This window comes from Dendrobates tinctorius, unplaced genomic scaffold (genome assembly GCF_039654945.1).
Source record: "Dendrobates tinctorius isolate UK_male_01 unplaced genomic scaffold, ASM3965494v1 ptg000064l, whole genome shotgun sequence".
Lineage (NCBI taxonomy): Eukaryota > Metazoa > Chordata > Amphibia > Anura > Dendrobatidae > Dendrobates > Dendrobates tinctorius.
In genome coordinates, this window is record NW_027361732.1 from 29,588,985 (window position 1) to 29,605,285 (window position 16,301).

Sequence of the window (16,301 nt, forward strand, 5' to 3'; positions counted from 1 at the left end):
GGCTGGGTAATGTGGGTGCCCATATAGTATTAGCAGCCCGCTGGATGTAACAGTAGGGGTGTTGTGAGCAGGATGTTATACAGAGGTGCGTCTCGCATAATGGTGTGAATGGCCTCCTATACAAACCTGTGTGCATTCTGAATACACGGCTGTTTGATAGGTTAGCAAGTGGTTACTCTATTAGTATTTTGCATGTGTGCTGCCTCCGCCTTTATCATGGAGGTCTGCTGCATCCTGTTGTGCCTTTGAGCCTGGACATGACATTGCAAGTATGGCCGCCATTTTTTCTATCATGTCTTTTGATTTTTGCCCCTATTTTTCAGTAATCTCTTAGTAATGAGCCTAATCACAGCTGTGCACCTCAGAGTAGCATTTTGGCCGATCAATGGAGGCCTCGGCACTCAGACCTCCACTAATTAGCAGAATGTAGCCATCTAAAATGAGATAGATTTTTTTTCTTTAATGATAGGTACACTTAGTAAAAAAAAAAAAATCAAAACAGATTGATGAAATCTACTAAGATAAATAAATCAGAATTCTGGCTTAATGTACGTAAAAAAAACGAGCTGAGAGTGACTTGCACCATATTTTTTAGGTTATAGATATTTTTCAACTTGATTGACAATAGGGGGCGCCTTATTCAGAGATATATGGGGCCTAAGTGAAAAGGGGCCATGTCTGACATGCAACTATGTGACAAAAATACTGCCAAATTCATCAAATAATTTGAGTCACAATGTAATTTCAGTTGGCGTCTTCTAAAAGTCAGACCACAAAGAAACTTTTTGGAACGGCCATGTGACACACAGACTCTTGTTTAAGGGAATCTGATAGCAGTTTTTGCTATGTAATGATGATGAAATCCTGAAAGGCGCTATGGAATATGATGATGCTATTTTACGATATCGTTTTTTTATGGCCTACATTATAACCTAAGGTGATCCAATCTTCCAATACACAGATGTCCTGACTTTCTACTATTATGCTTCTATTAGGGAAGAATCCGCTGCCGGTGACAACAGACTACTGTGTTTCTTTTTTCAAAACTGGCGCAAAGAACACTAACTTCAAGAAAATATGTCACAAAGAACAGGGACTAGCAGAACAATGTAGATTCATGCTGGCAGGACATCAATCCCTTTCCCTGGAGGGAGCAGATTATGTCTATGAAGTTCATCCCCATCTGCCCGCCGGATAGTGGGAACACACAGACCTCATGCTGTAATATAACCGATACACTCACTTTATATAACGCAGCAAAATAAAGAGACGATCTGTCATAAATGGTAGAAAGAATAGAAGCCCTTTCGTATTCCATGCTAAGATTTGTGAAACACCATTCTGGCCTTATTCTTCTTTCAGTGTCTATAAGACGAGAACAATTTTATGGGGTGCATTTTTTTTAATCTAATTTTTTTTAAACTGTTATTTTTCTGCAAGTAATTTTACGTGTATAGCGCCATTAATTCCACAGTGCTTTACACACATTATCATCACTGTCCCCAATGGGGCTCGCAATCTAAATTCCCCATCAGTATGTCTGTGGAATGTGAGAAGAAACCGGAGCACCCGGAGGAAACCCACACAAACACAGGGAGAACATACAAACTCCTTACAGCTGTAGTCCGTGGTGAGACTTAAACCCCAAAACCCCAAAGTTGAAAAAAAACAGTGCTAACCACTGAGCCACTGTGATGCATTCACATGTTGCAAAATCATCAGTATACAGCATCATTTGTTTTGCTGCAAATAACAAAATTGTGGCAGAAGTAGAGCAGTGTTACCACGATTTCTCAACATGTGAACACAGCCTATAAGGCCTGTTTCACACATCTGTTTTTGGTCATCAGTCAAAAACCACCAATTTTATTTAAAAAAACAGATCCGCCAAAAAAGGGGCGGATCCGTTTTTTTCCCCCATTGATTTGCATTAGTGGCGGATTTTGACTGATGGTCGTCCGTTGGGTCTCTCTCTCTCCTTTTTTCCAGGCACGGGTACCTTTAAAATTCAACCTTCGCCAGATCCGTAAATACAACGGTCCGGTGCCACATGTTGCTGTCAATCCGCCGACGGATCCATTTTCGCGGATTACAACTAATCTGAAAAACGGATGTGTGAAACAGGCCTGGCATTAAACAGGAGACGCTCAAGTTTCCTCTCACTTGTGAATTTTCTTAGGCATTTTTTTTATTGCCTTCAAAAAAAAAAAAAAAAAAAGCAATCTTTTAACATGAATTGTGTATTTGACCTTCAATCTTTTCATGTAGGAGCCAAAAGGGCCTGGAGCACTGCGTAACACGTTGAGAGGTTGGGAAATTATGAGTATAATAAGAATATATATATATATGAACCTCCGTGTCCTACTTTGTGGCCATCACAAGGATCTTTAATTCCTTTTCTTTTTACTTTCCATTATATAAAATCTTCCGCTGAACAATAGCATAGAGATGAAACTAGGTGAAGAAACACTTCTGACACACTCAAATCCTGAGCCTCCCTTAAAATAACCAAACTTTAACACAAAGCTGAACCCCGGAAACCCAGCACAGTCTAGAAAAATACCGTAATTCACTCACCATCATTTTTTCAAAGAGCGCCAAGATTTCTTTATCTGACAGCTGCTTGTGAGGAAAGTCTTCGTACTCTGAAGACGTGGACCAGTCGCTGCCGGTGCTGGAGCTCTTCACTAAATGTAAATTCGGACGATCCTTTCTGCTTCCAGGAATCCTAATGCTGGCAAATCTATCCAACTGAAAACAAAGGAAGATTTGATTAATTGCTGCAAACAGAAGGAAAATACCTCAACGCGCCATCTTAGGAAATAAATCCTGCACGGTGATTGGCAGAGAACAAGACTTCCACTAACAAGTATGGAGAGAAAAAAATCTCATTTTCAGGTTATTAAAATAAATCGGATTTTACGGAGTGAATGTGGAGTCCTAGCACTTCTTTATCCTGCGACTATCGTGGCTATGCATGTAGCAGGGTTTTACTCATTTATATTTTATGCTATGCAATTACGTTTGCTGTCAATATTTTGTTACATTTCTAATAATCACACCAACTAAAAAAAAAAATTATATATAAAACTGCCCATGGGTAACATGACGGCACACAGCAACATTACATTGAAGGCCACCAAAATGGCAGGTTTTAAACCTCTTCAAGGACCACCATATGAATTATGTGATGGCTAACAGCAGATTACCGTTTACCGAAACAGTGATTCATCATGGTGGCACTTTTCTTCAGTTGTTGGCCAAAACTGAACTTGTATGGCTTGATCAGCCGGGTACAGTTCATCATGCGCCACTTACAGGCTCTCCAGTCCTGAAAATGGCAACAAATGGAGGCGCAAGTGAGCAGACCTGTCCATCATCAGCTTCCTCCAATGAAAAACACTGTGATGGTGGAGGCCGATGAACAGGTCTGGTCATGTGCTCCTTCATTAGCGGCTGTGCAGGAGAACCGGTAATACTGAAAAGCGCAGCAAAATCATGCCCCTAAAGAGGTGGTAAAATAACAGCAACCCCTTTAACATCTAGATCAAAATTTGTAAATACTACTACTGTGGTGTACTCCCTGAAATTGTTTTTTCCCTTTTCATGTACCCCTAATGCAGTTCCTGCCTTTATAAAAACCCTCCAACAACTAGATCCTACATATGGATAATGGGCATAGGGTGAAAGGCCAACAAGCACGACGATATAAGAAAACCTATAAAGAAGAGAGCACGGCACAATAAAACTTAGAAAATAAAATTATACAATTTTATTAGATAGTACTTAAAATGGTACATACAAAAGTTAAGACCTACAAATATCAAACTGGGTGGGTATTGACATTGAATCGATAAATGTATTGATCATTACAGAAAGGTACAAAGAACAATACGGCCATAATATTGTAAATAGAAACCTAAAAAAGAGAACCGATCCAGAAAAAGGTATTGCACCATAGTATGCTGATGGATTAGCCAAGAAAGGTACTCGCCAGTCAGGAAATTCACACCCGACGCGCGTTTCACACCTAGCTTCATCAAGGGGCAGTATCTTTTTCTGGACAGTCTCCTTTAAGGTTTACACAAGAATATGATCACCTAGGAGACCAAAAGCTTCAAACAATAAATACATCCAAAACGAACAGAAGCTATGTCTAAAATGGTAAATCTTTATTACAAAAATGCTCATAAAAACATGAAACATGTAAAAGTGGGGGGGACATAACAAGCGGGTCACCGCACCATAGGAAAAATAGCAAAATTAGCAATATATGTTAAATAAACATTTCCATGGAGATATATATAACAGATCATTCATTTGCATAGTGCAAAAGGCGATCAGATAATCGCCACAAATTAGGCCATAAAGATTGATAAAGCTGCCGCGAAACGCGCGTCGGGGTCCTCCTGCCTGCACCTTAGGTAAATATGCTACGATTTCATTAACATCCTTCTTCATTTCCAACTCTGGGGTCCACATATACATATTATTGTTTGCATTTGCGCGCTATTATTTATATAGCTCTGGACATTAGTCACCCATGCTTGGTTTTGTGAAGGGCATTTACTTTACTGTTTCCTATGGAGATCATTCATTTTGGTCTGTACGTCAGCACATTATTTATTTAATTACCATTGGCACATCTTTATGGCCTAATTTGTGGCGATTATCTGATCGCCTTTTGCACTATGCATATAAATGATCTGTTATATATCTCCATGGAAATGTTTATTTAACATATATTGCTAATTTTGCTATTTTTCCTATGGTGCGGTGACCCGCTTGTTATGTCCCCCCCTCTTTTACATGTTTCATGTTTTTGAGCATTTTTGTAATAAAGATTTACCATTTTAGACATAGCTTCTGTTCGTTTTGGATGTACTCCTTTAAGGTTTGCAATATTGTGACTGTATACTGTGTACTGTGTCCTTTTTGGATGCATTTTTGAAGTGCATTTGATGCCTTATTTAGTATAGAAGTGCTGTGATGCTGAACGTAAAAATGCAATCGTGATTTAACGTGAAATATATGGGGGGGGGGGGTGAACCACACCAAAAACTAAGTTCCACAGCATTTCTAAACTCACAAACTCCATGATTACTCTTGAATCACATCCACTTCATGTAAACACTTACATGCAGCAATTCTTTTTTGTATTTCCATTGTGGTTGATGGCAATAATAGTGCCCCACACAGCTCCTTCTTCCCTGTTGGTCTATGGGCCCAACACTGGCTGAATGGGTCATATAAAAGATGAGTTGTAGCTTCCTGTATAAGTGTAATACTAATGTGGCCAAAGTCTCGCTGCCAATCAAGGTCATTTACTGGCCTGTTCAGTCAGGCCGATGATCATTACTACAATTGTTCTGCGTGCATAGATCATGTGATTGGCCACACATATCCTATTTCGGAGACGTGATGACGATAATAATGATTTTTACACGAACATAAACATCATCGCCCCCAACGAATGATTGATTGCCCTTTTGTCAAGTGATTGCTGGCCTGATTGTCGGGAATGGGCAATTTTAGGAACACTGATTAGCTGGTTATTGGCTCACTTATACGGGCCGTTAGTAAGAGCAATGTGTCTAGCAGGCAAGCTACACTGAAAATTCCTCTATTAAGAAAAGTTCCGGGGTCTGTATGATGACAGAAACAAAGTAGCTTTACATCATTGATGGCACGTATGGATGAAAAATGTAAAAAGAAAATTTACAAAAGTTTTATACTATTTCACTACATAGTCAGTGAAACATTTTTTTTTGCGCTAGGAGACCAGACAGCAGTTTTGTAAACTGTGATTCCACTTATAGTGATGCCGTATCCACATATCATCACAGGCCATAATTCTCAGGCCGGCTGCAGGTCTCCTGACCCCAACTCTACAGCCTCAAAAACATATGAAAAAAATACTGTATGTGTGAACATAGCCTTAGGATCAGGTAGGACTGTCCTGGCAGACATACACCTGACCATTCAGGTTAGGGAATTGCTACTCCTTCGAGCTTATTGCAAATGAGACAGAACATGATATGAATAAGTACAAGGAACTGTTGGGAAATGCGAGGTCACTGGTCTTACAAACCCTACGTGCAGCACAAGAGGAGATTTGTTATTACACTGTGCCACAGGCCGTACACTAAAAAGAGGCCTGCATTTTATAAGGCCACGTACCCTCACATGTAGAATATCATCAAATATATATATTTTTCTTTTAAATTCTGGAAATACTGGCAGTGAGATAGTAATTACTAAACGTCTCTGGGACACGTGTCTCTCTGGATCAGCGTATGTTCCATGGAAGAACAGACTTGTGAAGTGTGAAAAACACGGCGCTTTCACCCCAGAATCAGGCTGGATTTTTCCCCAGTTTTCTTCTCCACTGGTCATCTGTACAAACTTGGCTTTCAGATCCTGCACCTACACCTATTAAATTATAACGGTCTTTCAAGTATGACAATTCTTCAAACACTTTTTGCTGATTAGATTTAGGTTCAGTTTTCCCAGACAGATATTGATTTTTGAAGCAGCAATTTAGATAACTGCTGTAGATTCTTATGTTCGAAACTAAACCAATTACAAGCACCTAAACAAAAGAAAATAGACTAAATGAAAGGCAATTATTAACTTAATAAGGAGTTAAAGGGAAATCATCTATTCTGAGAATGAGATGCTGTGTACAATTTAAAAAAATTGCTGTATTCTATCACATATATATAGTATATTCTCATTACCAACTTATAGAAAATACATATTCCACAGTGCTGATTTCTCCATTTTCTCAACTTTAAAACACAACACATACAAAATGAAAAAAAAAAGTCAATAAACGACAAAACTGCTAAATTGTCTTTTGTTTGACTGCTGGCAATCAGTGTTTTCTCAGTAATTACACTCCCCCTTCATTAAGCAGGGCTATATGAAGGTCTGGGCTCTGCAGAACACTTACAAGTAGGTTATGGGGATCACAGACAGAGCATGTGGTGACAATAGTTTGAGTGTTAACATTTAAAATCCTACAATTGACATGCCACCATCCATATGAGCTGCACAAATGCATGAATCTCACCGTTCCATTCCTGCGGCACGGAGGATCGGGGAAATCATGGTCTCAATTACGATTGGTGTGGGTCCCAGTAGAAGGATCCCCCCCGTTCATTCATCACCTGCTTTGTGGCACTTAAAGGGTTATCAAGCAACGCCACAATGATATTCCACAAGCAAAAGGGCCATCAATCATGCACGCATGTCAGCAAGTGTGCAGATCACATTATCAGAAGTGAAGAGTTTGGCCATGATCAGATAACTCCTTTAAAGGGAAGGTGCTGTTTTTTTTCATAATTTAATGTAAAAAAGAAAATAGTATAAAAAGATATTGTCCCCTAAGCTTGACTCAGTGGTGTGTATGGTTTGTTTTTTTTTCTGTAGTAATGCAGCCACTGGGGGCTGCCATCTTACCTTTCTGGCTGCTGAACGACACTTTCCATGCTCATTTACGGCAGTCCCTGGGCATAAGACATAACAGTCGGCTGCCGACCCCATCTCTTTCATTGCAGCAGCATCAGGAGTGAACTGGGCACACCTCTGTGGGCAGCTCAATCCACAGCTGTAGGTGTGGCCAGGCGCCATCTTAGAAGAGCCCAGTGCTTTCCTTTTAGCTCCATTTACACTCTATTGCAAGCCCTGGATGCTGTACTGTTCCACCATAACAGGGCTTGGATGTTCACTCTGCACATACCAGCTGCAGGAGAGGATACAGGACGAGCTCCTGGAGACCAGCTGCTCCTGCTCTTGCAAAACACTTGGCAATCTTCTGGACATCTAATCCTCTCCTGTGTGATTCTGTCTGCTGAGCCATGTATCTAATCCTCTCCTGTGTGATACTGTCTGCTGAGCCGTGTATCTAATCCTCTCCTGTGTGATACTGTCAGCTGAGCCATGTATCTAATTCTCTCCTGTGTGATACTGTCTGCTGAGCCGTGTATCTAATCCAATCCCGTGTGATACTGTCTGCTGAGCCGTGTATCTAATCCTATCCCGTGTGATACTGTCTGCTGAGCCGTGTATCTAATCCTATCCCGTGTGATACTGTCTGCTGAGCCGTGTATCTAATCCTATCCCGTGTGATACTGTCTGCTGAGCCGTGTATTTAATCCTATCCCGTGTGATACTGACTGCTGAGCCATATATCTAATCCTATCCCGTGTGATACTGTCTGCTGAGCTGTGTATATAATCCTATCCCGTGTGATACTGTCTGCTGAGCAGTGTATCTAATCCTATCCTGTGTGATACTGCTCTCCTGAAATACTCTGTGCTGCTGCCACCCTGCTGGTTTTGTGTGTGATATATATGGTGGTATTGTGTATGATCTATATGGCGGTATTATGTGAGAACCCTATGGCAGTATTATCTGCTAAAAGGGGACCCATTCTGGGGTGGTTCTGGCTGAGCACCTGCACACGGGTCAGGGGTAATAGTTAGGTGCAGTCAGGGGAGGGCTGGTGAGGCAGCTGAAGAGAGGGGTCTCATTTTTATCGTTACTGTATGGCTACATTTCCCCCCAGCGTCACCCCGGACTGCGCCTGTCGCCTCGCTTCCACACATTGCCAGGACAGGATCTGAGGAGGGGAATGGGTTCTTTGCATGCAAAGTCTGGATCAGAACAGGCCATCAATCAGCAGAAATGTTTCCTGGATTTCTGTGGTGCTGTCACCCTGCTCCTCCCCCATATATCTCCCTCTGTGCCCCCCATAGACCCGCACACTGTTCTCCTGAAATACTCCGTGCTGCTGTCACCCTGCTCCCAGAATCCTTGCTATCTGCCATCCTCGGTGACCGAAGACCCCATTCCTCTCCTCAGATCCCGTCCTGGCGATGTGTGAAAGCGAGGCGACAGGGGCCTGATATATGGTGGAAGGAGCAGGGTGACAGCAGCACAGAGTATTTCAGGAGAGCAGTGTGCTGGTCTATGGGGGGGCACCCTGTTCGGTGCCAGGGATTGTACATAGAGCGCTGTGTTTTATACACATGGATGGATCGTCTGCTTGACTGCTCCACAGAAATCCAGGAAACATTTCTGCTGATTGGTGACCTGTTCTGATCCAGACTTTACATGCAAAGACAGTCAGTAACTTTGCAGGCCCCATCAAAATGGCTGCTCACTGTGTCCCTAAATGTCATCCTCTATTTTCCCTTAGCAAACACCCGGAAGGGGAGGAGAGGAGTGACACCACACCCATGTCAGCAGATTCCGCCCATAATTACTGCAGGGCAGTAATGTGAGCTAGTTGTACACTAGGTTTTTGTGCCAAATTTCAGTAGCTGCTCCCCCTAGTGTTAACAAGTGGAAATGCCAAACTTTTTAAAATTATTTTTCATATTTTGCAAAATTAAAAACAAATGATAATATTTTTTAAGAAAATGTAAACATGAATTCTTTACATTTTTTCAGTTGCTGAAAAAAAATGTTTCGGATGTCACCTTCCCTTTAAAGGGAATCTGTCACCCCATTTTTTGAGTATTAGCTGCCGGCACTGCCATCAGGGGCTTATCTACAGCATTCTGTAATGCTGTAGATAAGCCCCCGATGTAACCTGAAAGAGAAGAAAAAGGAGTTATATTATACTCACCGGGGGGCAGTCTGGTCTTGTTCCGATGGGTGTTGCGGTCCGGCGCCTCCCATCTTCATACGATGCCGTCCTGTTCTTTCCTTCCTGTCGTGGCTCCGATGCAGGTGCACTGCTCTGCCCTGTTGAGGGCAGAACAGAATACTGCAGTGCGCAGGCGCCAGACCTCTCCTGCAGCCTGCGCACTGCAGGACTCTGCTCTGCCCTCAACAGGGCAGAGCAGCGCGCCTGCACCGGAGTCACGAGAGGCAGCAAAGAAGAGGACGGCATCGTATGAAGATGGTAGTCGCCGGACGGAACGGCGGCACCCATCGGACCAGACAAAACGCCGGGGTGAGAATAATTAACTCTTTTTTTCTTATCTTTCAGGTTATATATGGGGCTTATCTACAGCATTACAGAATGCTGTAGATAAGCCCCTGATGGCGGTGCCGGCAGCTCATATTCGAAAAAAGGGGTGACAGATTCCCTTTAAAGAGACTGTCAGCTCAGGATGACTGTTCAAACCAGGCCCAGGCACTCGGTGCACTAAGTATTGGCCAATCATTTATATACACCACCCCTTTGCTTGTTGTCCCTCAATTTACACCCTCCCCTCTTTGATTGACAGCTCCGGCTTCATAGAGCCAGAAAAGTGTGACGATAGACAAAACAAGCAAGCGGGAAGGTGCATATACAGTCATGGCCAAAAGTGTTGGTACCCTTGAAATTGCTCCAGAAAATGACGCATTTCTCCCAGGTAATTACAAAAAAAAAAAAAAAAAAGGGTGAACTGGACATAATTTCACACAAAACCCCAAATAATTCTTGGCCCACTCAACTTAATATTTTGTTGCACACCTTTTGGAATAAATAACTACAATCAAACAATTTCTAGAACCATCAACAAGCTTCTTATACCTAAATTAACCAAAAAATGGCCCAAGAGAAAATCAATTAAAGGCACTTCACATCAGTTATACATCAACAGCACGGATGTCAATCCATCCGAGAGAATGAAGAGATCCATAGATAAAATAGGTTTATTTAAATATATTAAAAAGAACATGTATAAATAAAAAAGCAAGATGTCTCCAATCAGTAGGGAGACGCCACCAGCACAAATAATCCTAAAGGGTGGTTACCAATATCCGTAAAAACAATATCAGGCTAAACGCTAAAACCCACAAAAATAACTGCCCCGCCACTGTACACTGAGCAACTGAACTTGGTTTGCACAGTCAATCGGTGCTGGCAGACTCCATTTACAGGGCTATGTGCACATTCAATAACTTTTTTTATTGATTATTTCCTAAATACAAAGTTACACAACTTTCTAAACAGTATCAATTAAAGGGAACCTGTCAGCAGGTGTTTGTACCCCAAATTAATATATGTTTAGTCTCTAATGCTGAATAAATCCATCCCTTGTTTTAACTATCTGTTTCTGTTTCAGAGAAATTCCTTGTCAAATTTGTATGCTAATGAGCCAGAAGAGTTCAGGGGGCTTGGTGCAGCACTTCCATCCCTCTGGCCTCTTTCCCCACCTGCCACCAGGCTTCCATCACTGACTGTCAGGTCTCTCTTCGAGATATCGCCAAAGATCTTGCAGAAGCAATCATGCCAGCGGACAGCACTTGTGCAAATCGACAGTCCAGCTCTCAATGTGCTCAGGACCTGATGGTGCAAGGTCGCAGTGACCCGCTCCCCTGCCCATCAGTGACAGGAGGAGTGGAGCAGGCCCAGAATGAGGCGGCAGAGCTGTAAGAGCAAGAATCAGCCTCCCTGCACTCGTGGGTCATTGGCATAAAAACTGGACAAGGGATTTCTCTGAAAGAGAGATGTGCATTGCTAAGGTCTGGATTTATTCAGCATGACAGTGTCTGAAGAGCTGAAAATCGTTTGGGGTACAAAAACCTGCTGAAAGATTGCCTTTTATACTTTTTTGTTTTACAATTTCGCTATTGCATAGTGTAATTTTTTGTAGCTTTTGCAAAAATATTTTAGGTCTACGAGACCTCCTGCTGGCTCCCCCTCCTCTCTGTGTTAGAGAAAGCAGAAGTGCTCGGTGGAGGCCTCCTACACGCTAGCTAGTACCGGTCATTTAAAAAAAAATAAATAAAATGAGAGCTACTCTGTGCAAATCACTTTAATTTTATTTAAATAGATTTAAATTTTATTTTTTTTCACAAATTTTACTAAGTATAGTAATTCTTAGGGAAAGAAACAAAGAAGGATGGATGAATAGGCACAACACCCAGCACACACTTGGCCGGTGCAATACCTGTTCATCTATCTTTTCTGGATATGTGGACTTTGATCATTCGATCAGAATAAGATGGATACCATGGTTATTCTAATTGAAGCTGACATGGTCGTTGAAGTAGCACAGACTTTCTTGTTTGGAGTCATCGTTAGAAATGTATTATTTATTATACTTGCTTGTATAGCGCCATTAATTACACAGCGCTTTACAGACATTATCATCACTGTCCCCATTGGTGCTCACAATCTAAATTCCCTATCAGTATGTCTTTGGAGTATGGGAGGAAACCGGAGAACCCAGAGGAAACCCACGCAAACACAGGAAGAACATACAAATGCCTTGCGAATGTTGTCCTTGGTGGGATTTAAACCCAGGACCCCAGCGCTGCAAGGCTGCAGTGCTATCCACTGGGCCACCGTGTCCCTTAGAACCTTTCATAACTTTTAAGTTTCTACCCCCCTCCTTCCGATTAGCTGACTAAGGATGCTGGATCCATTGTGCAGCGGCCATTACCGTAAACTCTCCCTTACTCACGTGTGTAGGAGAAAGCTTGGCTGTCCTACGTGGTCGCTGCACAAGTAGAAGCATCATTCACCAATACTCAAAAGTCCAGGAAAACCCCTTTTGTAGCACAAAAAAAAGCAATGCACTAAGAGTCTCCGTCTATAGAAAGTTGTAAAAGATAATTTTTTTTTTTTTTTTAGAGTCAAACATTTTATGTACGTACTGTCGCGAGCAGGAAAGTTTTACATATATATTTACCCGTCTTTTTGTAGGAGACAGCTTGTATTTTAGGTTTAGAAGCCCTTTAAATGAACAAAGAGTCACTTGTCAGCAATGACAACTGTAGCAAATCTTCGTGAGAAACACATTTTCTGAATTTGCTGCATTGGCAATAAATCTACGGTGTGGGAAAATCAACTGGGATAAGTCGTATATATTGGAAGCAGCTTTACGATCGCCGGCCTCCGAGGCCTCCACTACAATTACAATTTTACGCTCTCAAGTCAAATTTCCTATTCACCTAGTGTTCCTAATACAGAAGCCACAAACACATTCTGATGTGGGGTTTTATGACCCATGATACTTCTGGCTGGAATATAAACATTTCAGCTTTCTGACAATGCAGGCGGTGAATATGCAAAAGGATCTGCGAGTCTAGCAACAGTTCATATTAGATAGAAGGCTTTTTTTTTTAGATTTTACTGTATATCCAAAACAACAAATATATTTATTCTAAGACCAGTAGATCTGGTCATACTGATTAAAGGGGCTCTCCGGCCTTACAGTGATGACCGTTGGGATGTAATAGTACGGTTCAATCCAGCAATGGAATTTTCTTTAAAAACAATTCTTTTTCCAATATGGCACTTGAAAAACAAAGCTAAAGTGCAAAAACAGCAACATATTTCAAGTGGATGAAACCACTCTTGTCCCATTATACCAAGTGCGGCCCTTCATCCACTTGAAATGTGTTGCTTGGAGCTGAATTTTGTCATCTGCCATACTGGATAAATGAAGAATTGATTTTAAAGAAAGCTCAAGTGCCGGATTGAAACATACTATCGTACCTACGCAATCCACGGAGCCGGCCTTGCTTGTTCCGATTTGTTCCATTCACTAAGGATAAGCAATGGAACATGTGAAATGCGGGACGGAGGAACAATGAGCTGATAAAACATAAAACTGGATTCACTCTCGTTATACAAGTCATATATAAAAAAAAAATCAGTGCAGTCCAGTAAACCATTTATCAGCAGTTTACAACCTGTCATTGCTGAAACCAGTGAGCAGAGCTAGGACCGCACAGCCCTATTCATTTTTTAGAGGCCGTTAATGAGAACTGCAGATCACCTGCTGGTAAAAGGGGTGGTCTGAATTCTTACAGAGGCTCACTGTCAGGATTCTCCAAATGGTTCCAATGAGAAAAGGCAGTGACATGAATACAAGTGAGCTGAACAAGGCTAAGCAAGTCTAGTCTGAATGCGGCAAAAAATGTGCTAATTGCATACTTGCGGTCACATGACAACCTGCTCTTGGCAGCAACACGGGAAAATCCTGACAGTGTGCGGTGCACACTCTAAGGATTCAGAAGGCTGTAGTCATTGATTGACTACAGACTTTCACCATAAGACCAGACAATCCCTTTAACTGAATAGGAGATTGGATTGAGTTTCGAGTAATGGCCACTAGCCAGAGAAAGGAGCAGTGCTGTTTAGGCTCTGTTCACAGCTTACAGTCAGTGCCAACAAAGCTGAAAACAGCTGATCTGTGAGTGCTGGGTATCAGATCCACACCAATCCCATGTCATCTTCCTATTTTAAGAATCCACTTACACGAACTAACCAGCAGCACTAAACAACCGCAGTTCAAGCTACTTGTTTGCTTCCCTCCCCCCCCTTTTTTCCCCCATCTTTCCTCCCCCATGCTCCCCATTTATTGAAACTCAAACAAAACATTTGGAAACAAGCTACTTGTTTGCTGATCGGTGGTCATTTATACAGACAGACAGCTCTGACATGGAGTGATGTGTGTAACTAACAGCTCAGTGCACATAGGCTGCCACTTTCTCGACAGCAGGAATCCTGTTTACATAGGACCATGCGCTGCCAAGAAGGATGATCTTTTCTGCAACACAAAGAAGCATATCCCCTTAAGAACTTGTGAAATTATTTCAACACTGCAGCAGGAGCCTCCCCCCTTTGGACATCTCTGCAGTAGCCCTCAAAAGGTTGTTATGTCCCTCCTTGCCGCCCCCCCAAAAAAAAAGAAAACAATTTATCTCATCCATTAGCTGTATCCTTTGCAGGTTACTTTTTAGCCTGAATTTTAATAACATCTTATGGCAAAGTAAATTGTTAAAACACAAAGCAATCTCACTATGAGGAATGACAGTCATACCAAGATTATATCAGGATGTTTCTCCACTGATCATGCCCATCTTGTCACGATCAATGCAAAGATGGATCATGCATTTTACAGATTGAGTCATTCAGGAAAGCAGTGGTATGAAACACTGTAGTGATTGATAAAAATGGCAGTCTGAAGACTAGATAAAGTAGATGTCGTTGAGTGATCAGACATTAACTCTATGTGAGTATAAAGGTGCCATGGAAAGAAAAAAAAGTTTTTGAGTGTGAATTCAGTGGCTGTATGCAAGCTATTAAATGCTTTAAACTAAACTTTATATTTATATACTTTATATCATATCATTGCATTCAGTATGCTTCCATGTGCTGTGACATGGTCACTGGCAGTGTATGTGAGGGGAGACGTGTCACGGAGATGGCTTTCCTCCGTGATCTAGAAACCCATCCGTTCCTTTTCAGCATGATATGTGCTGAAGGAGTTAAGAGGCCATGTTATGGGAAGGTTTTTAGGTGAGTAGGTAAAGGGCCTGTCACACTAAGGCCTCTTTCACTCTTTCACACTTCAGTTTTTTACAATCAGTCACAATCCGCCAGGTTTTGAAAAAAACAGATCCGCAATTTTCTTTTGAGGATCCGTTTTTTTTCCCCATTGACTTCCATTACTGGCAGATTGTGACGGATTGCCGTCCATTGCATCCATTTTTTTTGCGGATCCGCCAAAAGTTGCTGTCCGTCACCATCCTCAAAGATTTGAAAACGGAGCTTGCAACGTTTTTTTTTTCTGGCGGATCCTCCAGACACTAATTTAACCCGAAATTCTTTCTGGGTGCCGGACAAAAAAAAAAATCTCTCTCTCTCTCTCCTTTTCCAACGGATCCTGTGCCATCCGTTCACATCAGTTGAGAACGGATCCGCTTGTCTGCCTTTTTGGCGGATTTGAACTGATGCAAAAAAACTGAAGTGTGAAAGAGGCCTAAGCGATATTGCTAGCAATATCACTATAACGTCACTGGTTTTTGTGATGTTATAGCGATATTGCTAGCGATATCGCTTTGTCTGATACTTACCTCCGACCGGCTCCCCCGCTGATTATCGCTGATCGCGCGAGAACGTTCTGGACCGTTTCTCGTCGTTAGCTTCCTGCTGTGACGAGCGACGCGTGGACGTCAGGATAGCCTCGTCTGACAGGTAAGCAGCGACCCCCGACCCCTGCTATGTCGCTGGTGAGATCTGCCTGTGTGGCAGCTCACTAGCGACCACTTAGCGATGCACCAGCGATCCTGACCACGTCATATCGCTGGTCGGGATCGCTGGTACATCGCTAGGTGTGACAGTACCTTAAGGGTACCGTTACACTTAGCGATGCACCAGCGATCCCGACAACGATATGGATCGCTGGTGCATCGCTAAGTGGTCGCTAGTGAGCTGCCACATAGGCAGATCTCACCAGCGACATAGCAGTGGTCGGGGGTCGCTACTTACCTGTCAGACGCGGCGATCCTGACATCCTCCCGCCCGCGTCGCTCGTCGGCGCCACAGGAAGCGTTCGACG

The 16,301-nt window shown here is 42.3% G+C and overlaps 1 protein-coding gene across 1 annotated transcript in view; it reads right to left on the reverse strand.

Moving 5' to 3' along the window:
• Nucleotides 1–16,301, reverse strand: part of DIAPH3 (diaphanous related formin 3) — an 811,800-nt gene that overhangs the window by 672,457 nt on the left and 123,042 nt on the right. Inside the window, exon 3 of the mRNA XM_073580354.1 lies at nucleotides 2,578–2,751. Within this exon, the coding sequence (XP_073436455.1) occupies nucleotides 2,578–2,751 (174 nt within the window). The remainder of the gene's footprint in view (nucleotides 1–2,577; nucleotides 2,752–16,301) is intronic.